At 37.1% G+C, this 16,680-nt stretch overlaps 1 protein-coding gene across 1 annotated transcript in view; it reads left to right on the top strand.

The window, feature by feature from the left end:
* The window catches only part of LOC121417276, a 37,287-nt gene that overhangs the window by 7,550 nt on the left and 13,057 nt on the right, over positions 1 to 16,680 (top strand). The window contains 16 exon segments of the mRNA XM_041610918.1: positions 843 to 1,205; positions 3,486 to 3,551; positions 5,979 to 6,096; positions 6,532 to 6,719; positions 7,570 to 7,728; positions 8,120 to 8,308; positions 9,273 to 9,499; positions 9,993 to 10,113; positions 10,412 to 10,621; positions 10,914 to 11,117; positions 11,923 to 12,038; positions 13,642 to 13,822; positions 14,315 to 14,418; positions 14,421 to 14,529; positions 15,062 to 15,259; positions 16,306 to 16,464. Of these exon segments, the coding sequence (XP_041466852.1) occupies positions 843 to 1,205; positions 3,486 to 3,551; positions 5,979 to 6,096; positions 6,532 to 6,719; positions 7,570 to 7,728; positions 8,120 to 8,308; positions 9,273 to 9,499; positions 9,993 to 10,113; positions 10,412 to 10,621; positions 10,914 to 11,117; positions 11,923 to 12,038; positions 13,642 to 13,822; positions 14,315 to 14,418; positions 14,421 to 14,529; positions 15,062 to 15,259; positions 16,306 to 16,464 (2,712 nt within the window).

Below are 16,680 nucleotides of genomic sequence, written 5' to 3'. Positions count from 1 at the left end.
CAGTCACATTTTTGTCTTTGTCATTTTCTAATAACATTCGATTATTCTTTGAGAAGAACTACAATTCCTATTTCACAATTTGAGGGCTTATATTCGAGAAAGTATGAAATACATCATGAAATGCAAAGAGTCTAAACAATTCAATTCAATACTTTATCCAATATCCATTCAAAACATAATACAAAGTTATATAAAGTAACATAAATGTACAAATTTTACAGACGAGCATTCTTACTTCGTAAAAAAAACAGTATGGCCCGTATTCTGAAGTCAGGTTTAACTTAGACCATGGTCTAACTCTGTGCTAAAATTATGGGAAGCCAAAAGTGTCAAAATTGTTATTGAGTTGTATGTTTCTTATGTTTACTGTGCTCTTTCCTGATTCATTGATAATGAAGACAATCATCTATTTATACTTCCTAGACAATTATGAATGATTTGATAGCCAAATGAGCTAAAATATGATATCTCTACTGTTAGTGATTTATGCAACAATTGGCTATCCATACTTAAACCACAACTTTAAACACGAGTCTAAGTTAAACCCGACATCAGAATACGGGCCTATAATTTGATTTGATTTTATTTTATTGATTTCCGTTTCACAACATAAGTATGATGAATATAACATGACAAGGTCGATAATACTGCAAAACATAATAAAATATATATAACATAATCTTAGACTTAAGGAACACAATTCAACAAAAAAAACCTTATGTGACATTTGTATTTTAAAGTAAAACGGAGGGTCTTGCCGAATAATATTGAGCATAAATGGAAATGAGCAAACAGTATGGTTAATGTTCGTCATATTCTTTCTAATCATAATCCTTTTTCAGACGCAGTTCCTGTCAAAGAAACATTTTACCAGGTGACTGCTAAGCCGGGCAAGCCACTCCACCTTTACAGCAACGACTACCCCATGTTTTACGATGACAACACTCACTATGTTTGGAACATTACGTCATCGGGTCCAATGACGATCACCGTGGTCGACTTGGAAATGGAGGTACGTGACTGGATGAAATTGACCGCGTACTCAGCGACCGGTGACCCGGTAGAAGTTCTATCGCAAATGGGCACTCCCACTATGAGCATGGGACCAATCATGGTAGCAGACATGGATTACGTCATTGCAGAATTTCGATCCGATTACTCGGATCGGGCATCGGGATTTCATGTAATTGTTGAAACAAACAGTGGTAAGTTATGGAATTAAACGGGTATAGGGTATAACAAGAATAAAGAGAAATACACTTACCGCCCTTTCACACGGTAACAAATATCGTAATTTGAATGATGTTTCCATTGAAAAATAAGGCTAATGACGAATATTTAGCACATGTGAAACCAAACCAGAACAGGATTAGAATCACGAACGCTAATCACAATCACGATTACAATAGGAATCATCATTACAATTATGATTCAAGATTCACGTGTGAAAAGGCCCTTAGTGAAAATAACTAGAAACAAGCAAAGTTAGAAGGGGAATAGGAAGCAAAACGATAAACGCTATAATGAAAATAACATAGTAAGATATATCGACCTAGAATATGGAGATGAAGAAAGAGAAGGCATTTTTTTGAAAAATAAGTATGAGAACTTAAAGGGACTAGAAAAAAGAAAGAGAGGAACAAGAAGGTGAAAAGGAGACGAAAAGCGTAAAGAAGAAGGCGGAAGAGTGATACTATAAAAAATAAAAAGGGAGAAGAACGAGGAGATTTAAGAAGAGTTGAAGAGGAAGAACATGAGACATTATAGAAAGGATAAGAGTACGAAGAAAGTTGGAAGAGAAAATGATGATGGTAGAAAAAGATCAGAAAGCAGAAAAAGGAGAATATGGAATAGAAGGATGAGGTAATAGTCTTCTTTTGTTTACGTATTATGTTGGAAAATATCTGCACATTTTAAAAAATATTGGGTTAAGTTTTTACCACTCCGAGGGTAGTTGTGTGTCCAACCCATTTGGGGCAGTATTTTACCCAATGCGGGAAGCACATTGTCCAGTAAGGTTTAAAAAAGCAGCAATTACTTTAGAATTTGAAACATTTTCATCACACTGGATAAGTAAAAATGCCCAAAAGAAATGCCCAATATTGGTAGGACAAAAAATTACCCTCATTGAGCACTTCTACCAGGACCAAAATCCAAATGAAACCAGTTTGATTTCCAACTGGTTTCAATTGTTTTCAATTGGTTTTAACTGGAATATAACAATTTCCAGTTGAAACCCGTTGGGCAACTGGAAATCCTAATTGGAACCAGTTGGGTATAACTGGAGATGACTTCTATCTTGAAAGGTTATTAGCTGGAAATTAATACCCCTTTCATAAACCCCATTAAAATGAATTAGGCGGCTAATAGCAGCATAATTTGGTCGTAAAATTGGAGGAGGACAAGAGTTATCCGCATTACTCTGATGCTGCTATTATCCGCATAATAGCAGCATCGGGACAAGATTTTGAGTTTATGAACGCATTTCCAAATTATGCGGATAATTGCCATGGTGCGGTCACAAGCTCACCCTTTTCCAACACAACCACATCGGAGGGGGCGTGTCCAGTTGTCATGGCGATTATCCCCCTTTTTCAGGACGGGCGCTCGTAAAAATAATGCGGCTTATTTTCGGAGTTTATGAACGCAATTTTTATTGAATTATCCGCATTACTCTTAGGCGGCTAATTGGAGGATAGGTTTATGAAAAGGGTATAATTCTAATTGGAACCAATTGGGTAACTGGAAATTAAACTGGAACCACTTGGGTAACCGAAAATCCTAACTGGATCCAGTTGGGTAATTGGAAATGACTTCCAATTGGTTTCCAATTGGAAATTTTCCAGTTATCCAACTGGTTCCAATTGAAACCAGTTAATTTGCAACTGGAACCAATTGCCAAGTGGTTCCAGTTGCCCAATCGGTTTTAACTGGAACCAATTGCCAACTGGTTTCAATTGGTACCAGTTGTTCCAATTTCCCTATTGAAACCAGTTGGCCAACTGGTTGGAATTGGCTTTGCTCTTATTGATTTCAACTGGATCTTGGTCCTGGGTACCTATTACTTACAGTCACACCAACGAAACCACTCCAAATCGACAGATGGTATGTCATTTTAAATGACGTAATAGAGTTGGCCGAGATGGAGTCGGTTCTGCATATGTGACTGTGGAATAGTGACTCGATGTCTTCCCAATCATAGCTGTAGGCCTACGCATCGGAGGGGCAGTTGCCCCCCCCCCCCCCCCTACCCCAGAAATTTTGAACACTTTTTAATGAAAATTTGTCCAAAAAATACCAAAAGTATGTACAAAATCTTTTAATTTCATTTGAAAAAGGCAAAAGCTTCCCCGCTTTCGATTTTTTTTTCGAAAAAGTTTACTCGTACTGCCCCCATCCCCTCCCGCAAACAAAAAAAAAATCTGCGTGAGGCCACGATTCCAACCTTTGGATATAGAAGGAACATATCTTTTATTTCTCTCCAGTCACACAGATGGAAGAAAAACCCGAATCTTCATCCTGCGGAGGCAACTTCACACTGGAACAATCGGGTAAGAAATAATGCCTTAGTTGCTTCCTGACTTATTAAACATCATGCAATGACGTCATCACGCCGCCATCTTAGAGGCTGAAGCCATTGCTTAGTCTGCAAGCATAGCCTCATACTTCACACTTTAACAGACCCTAGCGTACCTACGGGGGGCAGTCTGCCCCCCCCCCCGACGAGCCACCATCCATGCAAAGGACGTATCCCTGCCCCCCCCCCTGACGAGCTTGAAAGACCTTTTTTGCCCCTCTGACGAGTTTGAAGACCTCTATTGCCCCCCCCCCCCCCTGACTAGCTTGAAGACGTACCTTTTTTTTTTGCTTGCTTGACAATTTTTTTTTTCAGGTACGAAATTCTTTCTTTGTGATTGACAACCTTTTTTTTTTTGCTAGTCAAATTTTTTGGCGGACGATTTTGCACCCCCCCCCCCTAAAATGGAAAACCGTAGCTACGCCACTGTAGCCACAGTATAATATAGTGAACAGTCTCACTTCTTCAGATTATGCATTATATGTAAATTTGAAAACTCAGGGTCTGTGCCTGCAGACTAGCCAATGACTTGCATGTGTTGGTGATCTGCATCCAGCTGGCCCGTATAATGACAACTCCTTTTACGCATATTCGAATATCCTCTGAAGGAGGGCGTTTTGGAAATATGACGTCATATGCATAAGGTCTGTACACTGTAAAACTACGGTGCTAAAACAACACTAGTCTGTTCTCAGGGGACCCCACCCTCAGGTGTTGAAAATACACCATTGACATTGAGAAACAGAATGTTTTAATATTGGATGTTGAATTTGCACCTTAAGTTTTACACTGATGTAAATTTCGTGACTTTTAGGAAGACGTGTAGTTTTAGCACTTTTTGGTTTGCAGTATATGATACACTTTAATGCAATCATGATACAGCCATGATGTCTTTGACATGCTTTATGTTATATAGAACACATATTATAAAGGAAGTAAATCAATGATACAAAGGCAGTTACAATATATATTTCTCATGTGGAAATATGCAGATAACAACACTGTGTTATGGATTTACAAATACACAGTAGTGAGAGCGGAAATATTAACTGAATTTCAACTGTGCGCCACGAGCATAAACTAGGCGTATTATATGTGCTGTTCCTATATACGCAAAAGTTCACAACTATTGCGTTTCCGTAGAATTTCAACATTCAAAAAGGCTTTGAACGGCCTTGTAGCCCGGATGTAGATAACGCAGCCAAAGCCTTAAATTAAACACTAATCTTATTTGAGATTTATTCAAGCACTATCAACTTTGGTAGGTCTTACGTGCATTATCAAAATGATGGTACAAAGAATCTGAAAGATTAATCTATTGACAATTCTGATTTTCACGACATATTTGTTATAAGTACCGGCCATTATTCTCGTGTGATTCTCTTTTCTTTTGTTTATATGTATAAAGAGCTCTTTTTAAACGTTTATCCAAATCGTATTACAACTATAGTTTTTTTTTTTCAAATAAGTACCTTCACGAAAACAATCTTCAATTTTTTTCTTGATTCACTAGCAAGGTCAAATGAATCAACTGTTTTATACAGATTTCATTTCATTTATTTATTCTACCATCAAAAGGATAAAAAACAGTACAATATACAGTATTGACAAAGTATCAGAAAAAAAACAAATAGAAGGTTCGGAGACCCCGCAGAAGCAATGCTTATAAAAGGGGTCACCATGATATCATGACACATTAATACATTACAAATAGCAATAATAGATTACTTACAAGAATCGTTAAAAAGACCGCTGGGGTTTTTTTCACATAAATGAGAAAAATTAAAAAAAGTTCCTGGACCTCCAACCTAATAATCGATCAAACAGTCAATCTTCAGTCATTTAATAAATCATTAATAGACTAACCAACCAATCATTCTTTCTATCAACCAATCAATCAATATATAAATCAAACAATCAAGCGATCAATCAAGCAAGCAATCAAAAATTCTATTTATGTTTCTATCAATATATCAATCGCTGTGGCCCATAGGATTAGTCTTTGAAACACAGGGTCGTGGTTTCAAATCCTAGCCATGGCGTAGTTTCCTTCAGCAAGAAATTTATCCACATTGTGCTGCAATCAACCCAGGTGGGGTGATTGGGTACCTGGAAGGTATTTATTCCTTGAAGTGCACTGAGCGCTGGAAAGTTGCTTGAGCTACAGCCGGGGTAATAATATCCAAGTCCTTTGGAAGCGCATAGAGCCGTTATTCATAATGTGTTATGCGCTATACAAGAACTGACTATTATTATTATTATCATTATTATTATTATAAAGCCATGTACAAATGTATCTCTCCATCCATCTTCTATAGCATCTGTTCATCAATCTATTCAATTGTTAACTTTCAGATCTAACAATAAATTAAGCACCAGTTTCTTGTTTTTTTTTTTACAGCTCTTTCCTTCAACCTGCCGGCTGACACATCTGATCTCTTCTGTGTCTACAGAATAACCAACAGCGAGACTACATCAAGGATTCACGTCTTTGTCGATGATATGAATACAGAAGAGGGGTAAGAATTAAAGACGGGGGCAAGAGCGATGCTGTAGGGGTGTATGATTATTTAAGAAGTGAAAAGGGGGAGAAACGAGGTAACGTTGAAAAATTAAGAGTGTGAATAAGGGAGATACGGGTCGTATTGGCTTTTGTTAGTGCTATTAGCGTACCTACTGAACTTCCTTTTCCCACATTGGAAATATGTATCCCTATTATGGAACAATTTTGAAACTTAATGAAACAAAATCTAAGTAGACGAGGGTGTTTCAAATAGACCTATGTCAGTATATACTCCAATGCCATTGACACTTTACGCGATTACCTGTAAAGGTACGCCAATGCATTATGGTGATGTGCGTGTCTTGGAAGTATATAAAGAAGTAGTCAAGATTTTAAAAGATTTCAATATTTTAACAAGCAATCATATGTCTTTTTCTCTCTTTTGTTATAGAATTGATTCTCTGCATGTTTTTACCGGTCTTGATCCCACCGACTGGTCCAATTATCGTCGCCAGCTCACGGGCTCAGTTAGTGATGAATACATCTTCCTCCAGGAAGGTCATGGTGTGACCTTGGTCTTCACTTCCGGGTCATCAAACATAAGCCGCTCGCTAATGTTAACCGTGGATCATGTTCAAGGTGAATGCGCGTTATCATGACAAAGGAAAAACAACAACTAGAATGAAACGTACATTCACTACAACTACAAGCTTATCGAGTTGCCAACTCCACAGTATATCGTAAACTAACCAATGGTATAATGGTAACAATGCTACCATTGTCATGTTAATACATGAAAATGTCATATTTTTTGGTTGCGCTATACCCCTGCGATGCCGCCAGGTCGACGCTCGACCGTTGGGTATTACCGTATCCCATTTCTTCGGTTAATGGATCGTCCTGTCGGCAGCGCTATAGGGTACAATTTTCTTGTAAATCAAGATTATGTTGTTATTGTTGTATGCACTTATACAATGTTCTTTTTCACTGAAGTGCAACGATATATTTTGTTTATTTTAATTATTTTTATGACGAATAAAAACTGCAAAGATAAAAAAATGCTTTTTAAATGAATGTTGAATTGAATCTTCAAATTACATAAGTGAACGCAGACGAAATCGGAGAGTTCCACAAAATCGGTCCAAATTTTCTATTACAAAAATAACAAAATTTCTAAATAGAAAATAATTGCTGAGGACTTCTGTATTTTCTACTAATACTCACTTAGACCAAACCCGATTGGTTTATTATCAATGCGATTTATTTATTTATTCATGTTTAACGAAAATCGATAAAAAGAACAGTGGAGGATAATCCAGTTTGTTTTACACACTAACCTTGTTACATATTATGCCATTATCATTAGCATTGTTAACAATATTATCATTATTATTACTGATATGATTTTTATAATTGATATTATTATTATTATCATTATCATTATTATTGTTATTATTTATTACTCTATACTTAAATCTTTAAAACCCAGATTACGGTTGCGGTGGGACTCTGGATCTGACAACCTCAAATGGGGTAGGATCCATTCACATCGGGAATTTCTCCCCAACCATGACACACGTGTATTGCCAATGGCTTGTTCACACATCGATCCTGACAAATGTGAACGTACGTGTATCGTCGATGTCTGGTAAGTAATCATCAATTTCAAGTGGATTTCGAGGTCTAAATTGAATCAATACTAATAATAACAATATTGCCGAGAGTGTATACTGCTGCTTCATATTAAACGATAACATGGCTACATTGACTTTACTGTATACCACATTGAGTAGATATATTTTAGAAAATATAAAAAACTGTTAATGAAGAAAAAAAATGATTAGTGGGTTTTCATGTAGCACTAAATATTTTCATAAGATAATGAAACAGTCCGCGCTCGACCCTTGTCGTATCATAACTGCCAAAGGCTTTAGAACAATTACAATAAAATGATTATGTACGGAAACGTGTTTGACCAATAAGATGACATTCTATCATTTTATACCTAAAGAAATTAATAATATTTGTATCCGGAATAGAATCCCTGTATGATTGGTTGGAGATCGGTTACGGGTCCGACCCGACTGATATTGGCAGCCGATTGAAGTTGATGACAGGTGATGTCGGGAACCACACCTATTCTACCTACAACGGTGATCTCTGGATCGTATTTTCTGCCGAAGATCTCATGGCCGACGAGGTCGACATTGAACTCACACTTGATGACGGTAAGTTTTGATAAATGAGGTGATAGTGAAGATGATGATTTTGGTGATGTCGATGTTTATGATGATGGTAATGATGATGAAGATGATGGAGATGATGATGACGATTATGATGATGATGTTGAAGATGATAATGACGATGATTATGGTGAGGATTAGGTTGAGGATGATGATGGTGGTGATATGATAATGGTATGCCGATGACGACATGGTAATGTGATGGTGATAGTAATGAAAATGATGATAAAGATGATGTTCTTGACGATGATGATGATGTTGATGTTGACGATCATGATCAAGCTAATAATGTTAATAATACTTTAGTCATTTATTAACTTACAGTTTGAGTGGCAATAAAATTCTTAGTTTGATTGATTTTGTGACACCCTTAATATTAAAATAATTCTTATGGTTGTTCATTGTATTCATCACATCATAGCGTATCATTATCTAATCACTACATCTTCCCAACATGTTCCTCTTACATTTTGTTTTTAATTCTTATCAAATTTTTGGCTGTGCAGTAATTTGGTAAACTTTTTGATAAATGTGGTTTATACGGTGCTAAACTGTGATTGATAAAGCATCTACTTGTCAGAGAAAATAGTAGCCGGAGACGGGTAGTAGACATTTTAGTTGCTTGACCAGTAGGCCTATGTCTTTGGTACTGGATTAATCATGTTAAAAATATTGTTAAAGATTCACTGTAAATGATTGATATTTTATAAATCTGACAAAATTGTAATAATTGTTACAATTATCGTTTATATATTTTTTTATGAAAACATTAAGTAGACATTTATCTAATTCCGTGTCAACGCTTACGCCATCACCTTTTTCCCTAATAAAGGCCATTTCATACGACAGCATGTAGTATCCTAGGCGTGAGAAGTTTGACAATTTGATTCAATATTTTCCCATAAATATGTAAATTTAACATCACTTTTTGTTGTTGTCATTTTGACAGATGCTTGCCTGATTGAAACTCGCTTGGACCTGAACGGCGTCGTCTCCTCCCCTCAGCTCGCCGGCGGGTATTACCCAAATGATGCCGATTGCCAGTGGATAATCCAAGTTCGAGGCGGTTTCCAAGTCCGAATTCATTTTACCGAGTTCGATTTGGAACTCGGGCATGATAAACTCATTATCGGCGGATCAAATCTCATAGACGACAGCTTCGGGACATCGTACATTGTAAGTATAATCGTTCTTTCATATTTTGTGATTGAAATTTTGTTTTCCCATTTTTTTTTCAAATTCACTTTGGCATCATTCGATGTTATTTCTATTAACAATAAATCTTTTCAAAATGAATGAATCTTTGTCCAGTTTTTCTTTAAATGTTCATCATATTCATTCCATAATGTTTATTTCACATTTTTGCACTTAACAACCACTTGTATCTCTTCTCTACACATTCTCTCCAATCACTCTATTTAATGACTATTGGCAATTCAATGTATGTTTGCAAGTCTCTAACAACAAAATAACCGGAACAGCATTTGAATTAATACAACCATTTAATAGGAATAACAGATCAAATAAATATACCATACAAATCTATTTCAATTATAAGGAATATAATTTAGATTGTCTAGGATGATTATGAAATTCACATAACTCACGAAGATACCAATCAATTGTCTTCTGTCTTTTCGCTTTAATTCGTTATCGATCATTTTAACAGGTCATAACAGGATCTGAATTACCAAATGATGTCGTCAGTCGGTTCAACGGTCTCAATATCCGCTTCACATCCGACAGTTCGGGTACTGGTTCTGGATTCAGTTTTACCTATGAAGAATTCTGTAAGTTCCGCATTATTTCAATGTTGGTTCCTATTCGGTACGGGTATTGGGTAATGAATATCATTTTTTTATTATTACATTCTAAAAAATTGGGCGCCCGTGTGTCTTTTTTTTACGATCGCGACACGACCGTGGATCGAACCCACGACCTCCCGTTCATGGGGCGGGCGTTCTACCACTAAGTTCCTATATCCTTTCCATTCTCAAATTAACTTTTATATAAGGTCTTTGATGCAAGCTGCCCCTTCAAAAAAACCACAATATTCTAAGCCAATCGCGTTTGCATGTTTTTCCTCAGTCGAATGCCCAACCGGATACAGCTACAATCCGTCAAACGATACCTGTTACAAGTTTGTTGACACGCCCGCTGATTGGTGGAATGCACGTTACGACTGCGACAACGTCGCCGATGGTGACATCGTGGTGATCAACGACCAGGACGAGAACGATTGGGTCTTTGAGATGATCACTGCCATGCAGGGGAATGATTCAAGTGGTTGGTGGGTTGGTGAGTATATACTGGTTTGGCGTTCTTTCGAACAAAAATATCAGCTAGAAGAAGTCGATATGGACATGACTAATGGGACGAGGACAATTTCTCTTTTGTTTTTTTACTCAAGCAAGTAGAGTGAGTGATCAACAAGAAACATCAAGCATGAAGCGTGAAGGGTTAATTCCACCCCGGAAAATGTTGATTTTAATCGAAAAAGATCAATCAAACAAGCATAATGCTAAAGATTTCATTAAGATGCAGTTTCAGATGCAGATCAGATAAAAAGTATCACCTTTTTTTTCGTTAGGTTACTACGATGCTGCCATCAACGGAGAATGGGTTTGGGTAGATTGCCTTGCGGAAACCGATTTCGCGGATACTAACTGGCAGGTCGGAGCACCGAATAACTCCGACGACAACCATTGCGCGTACATGAATATGGCAGACGGAAAATACAATGATGACGATTGCTTCAATGCTAGACGCTATGTGTGCGAGGTCACTCGGAAGGGTAAGTAAAGTATTGTTATCGAAAGGGAGTTGAGCTGTTCAACAATACCAATGCAAAAAAATAATAAATTGCACTTGGCCTCAAGGCAGCCCCCCCCCTAAAAAAAAATCAAACAATATATAAATGTGATCTCGAAGAAAATTGTTATACTTACTCATGTTCATAATACAACTCCTAAAACAGTCATGGAAACAATGAACCTACATTTATTATTATTTTGAACTTTAAAGTTCAATTTTATAAAATATCATACATACAAATCAATATTGGTAGCATATTTGGTCCTCCCAGTGCATCAGTTGGCGGCGAAGGAAGAGGATGGCAAACTTGATAACTGTTACCTGATGGTCCCAGCTCCCAACCAACCCATGCACTGAGAATACTAGTATATAAAACAATATAACACGAAGATAAATAAATTACAACTATCAACAAAAAAGAACATTTATAGATAAATGCAAAGGAAATGACAAATATAACGCCTTCACAATGAAAATCCCGGATAGAAAATCAACCCGTTCCAATCATGAAAATCGTTTGTAAACTGGTAAATATTGTGATTCTTAATGGTTCATTAAAAAAAAGCGTTTGAAAAAGATTGGAAAACTCATGAATTAGAAAGTCAATGCTATGATGTGAAAATGACATCTTGCTAATTACATTTTTCAAATTTGTTGTCATTGACAAGCTATAAAGATCTCGTATAATTCATCAGTTTGGATTTTTCTATGAGATCTCCATGATCTATTTTTTACAAAATTTGTCAAAATATCTTTTTATTTTCACCTTTATCTTAACATTCTAGATTATGTGGACTCTGATTGTTATCCCTCTAATTTCCAAGTTCTTGAAATTGATGACGACGAGGTTTCATTGTCTTTCAACAATTCAGAATTCGTTTGTGATGTATCCGGTTACAAGGTGCTTATAAGATCAAACGTTTCTCTTGAAATTACATTCACGGTTTTGTGTAAGAGTTGAGGTGCGTGAAGGATTAGCGCAGGTGGTGGGGTGTAGAGGTGTAGTTTAATTGGGCGCGGGGAAGTTTTAGTGAGGGTAGATGGGGTAACACTGTACACGTAGGGGGTGTTTGAGTATTGTGCTTGATTTGGTATAGAGATTGTGAGTCAGAAGATTTGATAGTGTGTGTGTAGATGCTTGTGGGTGTGTGTGAGAGAGATTGATTTGTAAGTGTGTGTAGATAGGGGAATGTAAATGTGTGGGTGTGGGAGGATAATTACATTGTGGTATAGATAGTGTGAGTCAGATTTGATAGTCTGTGTGTGTGTGTACATGGGAAATGTAAATGTGTGGGTGTGGGAGGATTATTACATTGTGGTATAGATAGTGTGAGTCAGATTTGATAGTCTGTGTGTGTGTGTACATGGGAAATGTAAATGTGTGGGTGTGGGAGGATTATTACATTGTGGTATAGAGAGTGTGAGTCAGATTTGATAGTCAGTGTGTGTGTGTGTGTGTGTGTGTGGAGATGGGGAATGTACATGTGCGGGTGTGGGAGGATTATTACATTGGTGTATGGAGTTGTGCGAGTCTGTACAGAGTATTGAGATAGGGCATTCATTGTGGGATGAAAGCGTGAGTGTGTGTGTAGATCGGCGAACAATGTACATGTGTGGGAGGGAGGATAAGTGAGTGGGTGATATCAAATCCGGTGTTGGCCTTGGTGTTGAAATGTGGATTGCTTCCCCTTGCTTCAAAACTTATCCAGAGTTTGTAAAACTGATCCAGATCACATTATTGACATCTCAACAACTAGTGAGTGACTTTTCGGGACCATCTTCATTTTAGGTTTGGTGTTATAATCGTGTCAAAGTTGACCTAACACCAACACCAAAAGGACAACACTGAACTTGAAATCACCCAGTGCGAGTCTGTAGATTTTGTAAGGGATGTGTGCGTGTGTGAGATGGATGTGCGAGTGCGTGTAGGTGAGATAAATCTAGATGCGTGAGTGTGGGAATATTATTGCATTTGTGTATATAGGGGAGGATGGGTGAATATGTGTATATAGAAGAAGGGTGAATGTACGCACGTCTCTGAAGAAGCGATAGGTAGGCAGTATGTGGGTACATGCATACATACAGTACATACATCATGGGAGTCTTCACATATATGGATACATATATATGCAGGAGCAATGAGTGCAAATGCCGTGTAGATGTGGGAATGTATCTTCGGGAACGTTAGACAGAGCGATCGGTGCGTGTGCGTAGAAGGGAGGGATCAGTGCGTATTTAGATGTGTGTTGGTGGGATGTGCGTGTGCTAGAGAAATAAGCTTGTCCTCGTATAAAATGGGAGTTGTGTGTGTGTGCGTGTGTGTAGGAGGGAGGGGAAATTATGGTGTGTATAGTTGGATGATATGGTGTCATGTGAGAAGGTGGGATTGATTGTGTGTGCGTGTGTGTGTGTGCTATCTGTAGGTGTTTGGGGGGTTATGTATTGGTGTAAATCAATGGCTCATTAATTTTCATTTCTAATCTTTATCATTCAAATTTGCCTAGATTCGTTACAATACCACGGAAAGTGGAGATTTTGTTGAAATTGAGCTTGAAGGCGCACTGAACACTGACGTCATAATAGGTGGTCTCTCTCCGGCCACAACTTATCTATTTGAACTGACAACGTGCACGGTCACCTACGGGTGCTATGGGTATAGCACTGCATTGTCCGTTCTTGGCACGAGTAAGTCAAAAATTACTATTTTTCCTTTGGGTCTTGTTATGGGGTCTTTTAATCTTCGTAAATGAATAATTACTTGTAAATATTGTTATTTTTCATGACTGTCTCAGTAAAGGTAAATAAAGCGGACTCATTAATTGGTACTAAGCATGACTTAGTAAACATGTCTGAAATACAGGTAAAAACGGTGTTTAAATTTTAATTCATCGCTATTTACTATGTGAACCTTACAAAAAATTTTGAAACATTTAAAAAACCATAGTTTTTATATAAAGAATTACACATTGAAAATCAAACTTTGTTTAAACTTTAACACTTGTTTATGTCGTTTAACTATTACTGCAAGGCTCATGCAGAAAACAGCGGCACACACACACATATATATATATATATATATATATGCGTTTCACTTGGAAGAATGGCTTTATTATATAGCATTTGAATAAAATGAATGAGTGTTATACATTTTTTTCCATCTCTTTTGACCTTGAATAGCCACTTGCCCTACTGATTACGAGCTGGGTCCAAACGGTCATTGCTACCGCTTCAGGATACTCGATCTCGGCTCGTGGTGGCCGACCGGACGCCGGACAATAGCTGTTGCGACAACGTGGCCAACTCCGATCTCGTCATCGTTAATGACCAGGCGGAACTCGACTTCCTGACATCACGCTCGGCTGAGATCAATGCCAATATGACTTGGTGGGTCGGTGAGTAAAATGAGTATTTAAAAAAAAAACTTGTTTGTATTATTAATTCTTTTCGTATTTGGCAATTAGTGCTCCGTTGAATACCGGTATATCTGAAAAAATATACACAAATGAACTTATATAAAAATGATAGTAAGGATATTGATAGCCGCGGGCAAGGGGTGCATGCACCCCCCCGTCCCCTTTACTTGAAAAAAAAACGGATATCAAGTTAATGTACTTTGAATGCTTTTAGGAAAACAAATATGACATTAAATGATCCTTTTTATAATAGATCTGATATGTCTGGGGCAATATGAGGAGTTGACGATGTATTCTGAACTTACAAGTATTATCATCATCGGAGTTAATGTTACATATAGAATACACATACAGCCACGAACGAATATCCGAACGCTGAACCCATAATTCAGGAGGGGGGTATTTGTTGTTTACCCCCCCCCCACACACACACACACTTGAATAGCATGACTTCACGGATTTACGTCATTGTATGCACCTTAATGATTTTTTTTTTATGTCCCCTTTACAGGTTATTCCGATCAGTCCGTAGAGGGCGATTGGCGATGGGTCGATTGCACTGAATCAACCGAATGGCAGAACGATCTCTGGGCCGATGGTTCCCCTGGCGGCGGGAGTGAGGACTGCGCTGCTCTTCAACCAAGCGGTGATCTCGTTTCTCTTGTGTGTGACGAAACACTGAGTTACATCTGCGAAATATCACCAAAAGGTAGGAAATTTTCATTGATTAAATTGTTCATTTATTTATTCTTTATTCATTCATTCATCTTATTCATTTAACTATTTGTTTAAAGATTTCGTAATCCTTGTCAACTGTATTTATCTATATATTTCATTAATTTATTAATTTCTTTCTATCTATCTAATACTTATTTATTAATTTCTTTGGACTTTTATTTACACAGGGGAGCATAATCGTAGATTTCAAAATTCCTTTCTACAACGGCTTTATTTACGTAAAATACACTCCCTTTTAATTGTATCTTATATATTTATATTCCATTCATAGTTGTTGCTATGCTCTCATCATTGATCATCCTTACAAGAAAAAAAGTCATAATCAAGATATTCTTACCTTACTCCTTATGTTTAAGTTTCATATAGTTTCTTTTTAAAAAAAGTAACATTTTGACTGTTATGTAAAATATCCAATACCTCTCCGCTCTTGTTTGTTCTTCACATCTCCATTACTTTTCTAAAACATTTTCCATTTTAGAAGTTGTTTAATTTTCTTACCATATTCTTAATTCTTAATTCCATTTATGCTTTCTTCCCCTTTTAATACTCTTCTCTTTTCTTCATTACTCTCCTTTTTTAACGTTCCCTGCTTTTTCATCATTAGCTTATCCTTTACGTTTTTATTCACCCACGTTAATTGTTGTACCTAATTTAAACACTGGGAACGATTCTCACGCTCTTAAAACGGGGAGTGAACTGTGTGTAGTCTCATTGACTGTGTGTTATAAATACATAGTCTTACCATATATGTTTTAAGACATCTACTAACACTATAGACAATGAATTGACCTCTAATTGTATTTGTAAAGAGAAACTAAAATGTTTTAAGAGGAAAAGTAACTGTTTTGCTATAATTATTGCGGTATAAATGTATTTAGTAGATAATTAGCAAGTTATCATTCTATATTACTATAGTAATATAGAATGGACTACACTGGCATTATGGGTCAGGAAACTGGCCAGGTATGGGTAGTTGAGGACTCCAGATGGTGTTATTGTTTTGCATCTGCTTTAAAGGTTTCGAGCTCCAAGATGCAAACCCAAGTAACCTTGCCGTTGTCGCCACGCAGACAAGCATGATGGTCACGTGGACGCCGTCTGACACCAGCTGTGACGTCATAGGCTACAGAGTACGTTATTGGCTGGCAGATGAAGCCAACGCTGACGTCAGCTTCGGTACGTATTGAACGGGGAGTGTTTTATGATGCAGATGGTCAGTGATTTCACTAGTTTGCTTTTAGTCAATAACAAGCAAGGATTTCGGTAGCTTGTCACAGTGGAAAACGCCATTTCTTTCATAAAATACACCATTCGTCTTTCACTTTACACAAATAAAGACAAATGTTACTATAAAATTGATTTTATATGAAATTCTAATTTTTGTTTACTTTC

Source organism: Lytechinus variegatus, chromosome 6 (assembly GCF_018143015.1).
Source record: "Lytechinus variegatus isolate NC3 chromosome 6, Lvar_3.0, whole genome shotgun sequence".
NCBI lineage: Eukaryota > Metazoa > Echinodermata > Echinoidea > Temnopleuroida > Toxopneustidae > Lytechinus > Lytechinus variegatus.
Note: the sequence above shows the minus strand (reverse complement) of the source record. Positions and strands in the feature narration are given on the sequence as shown.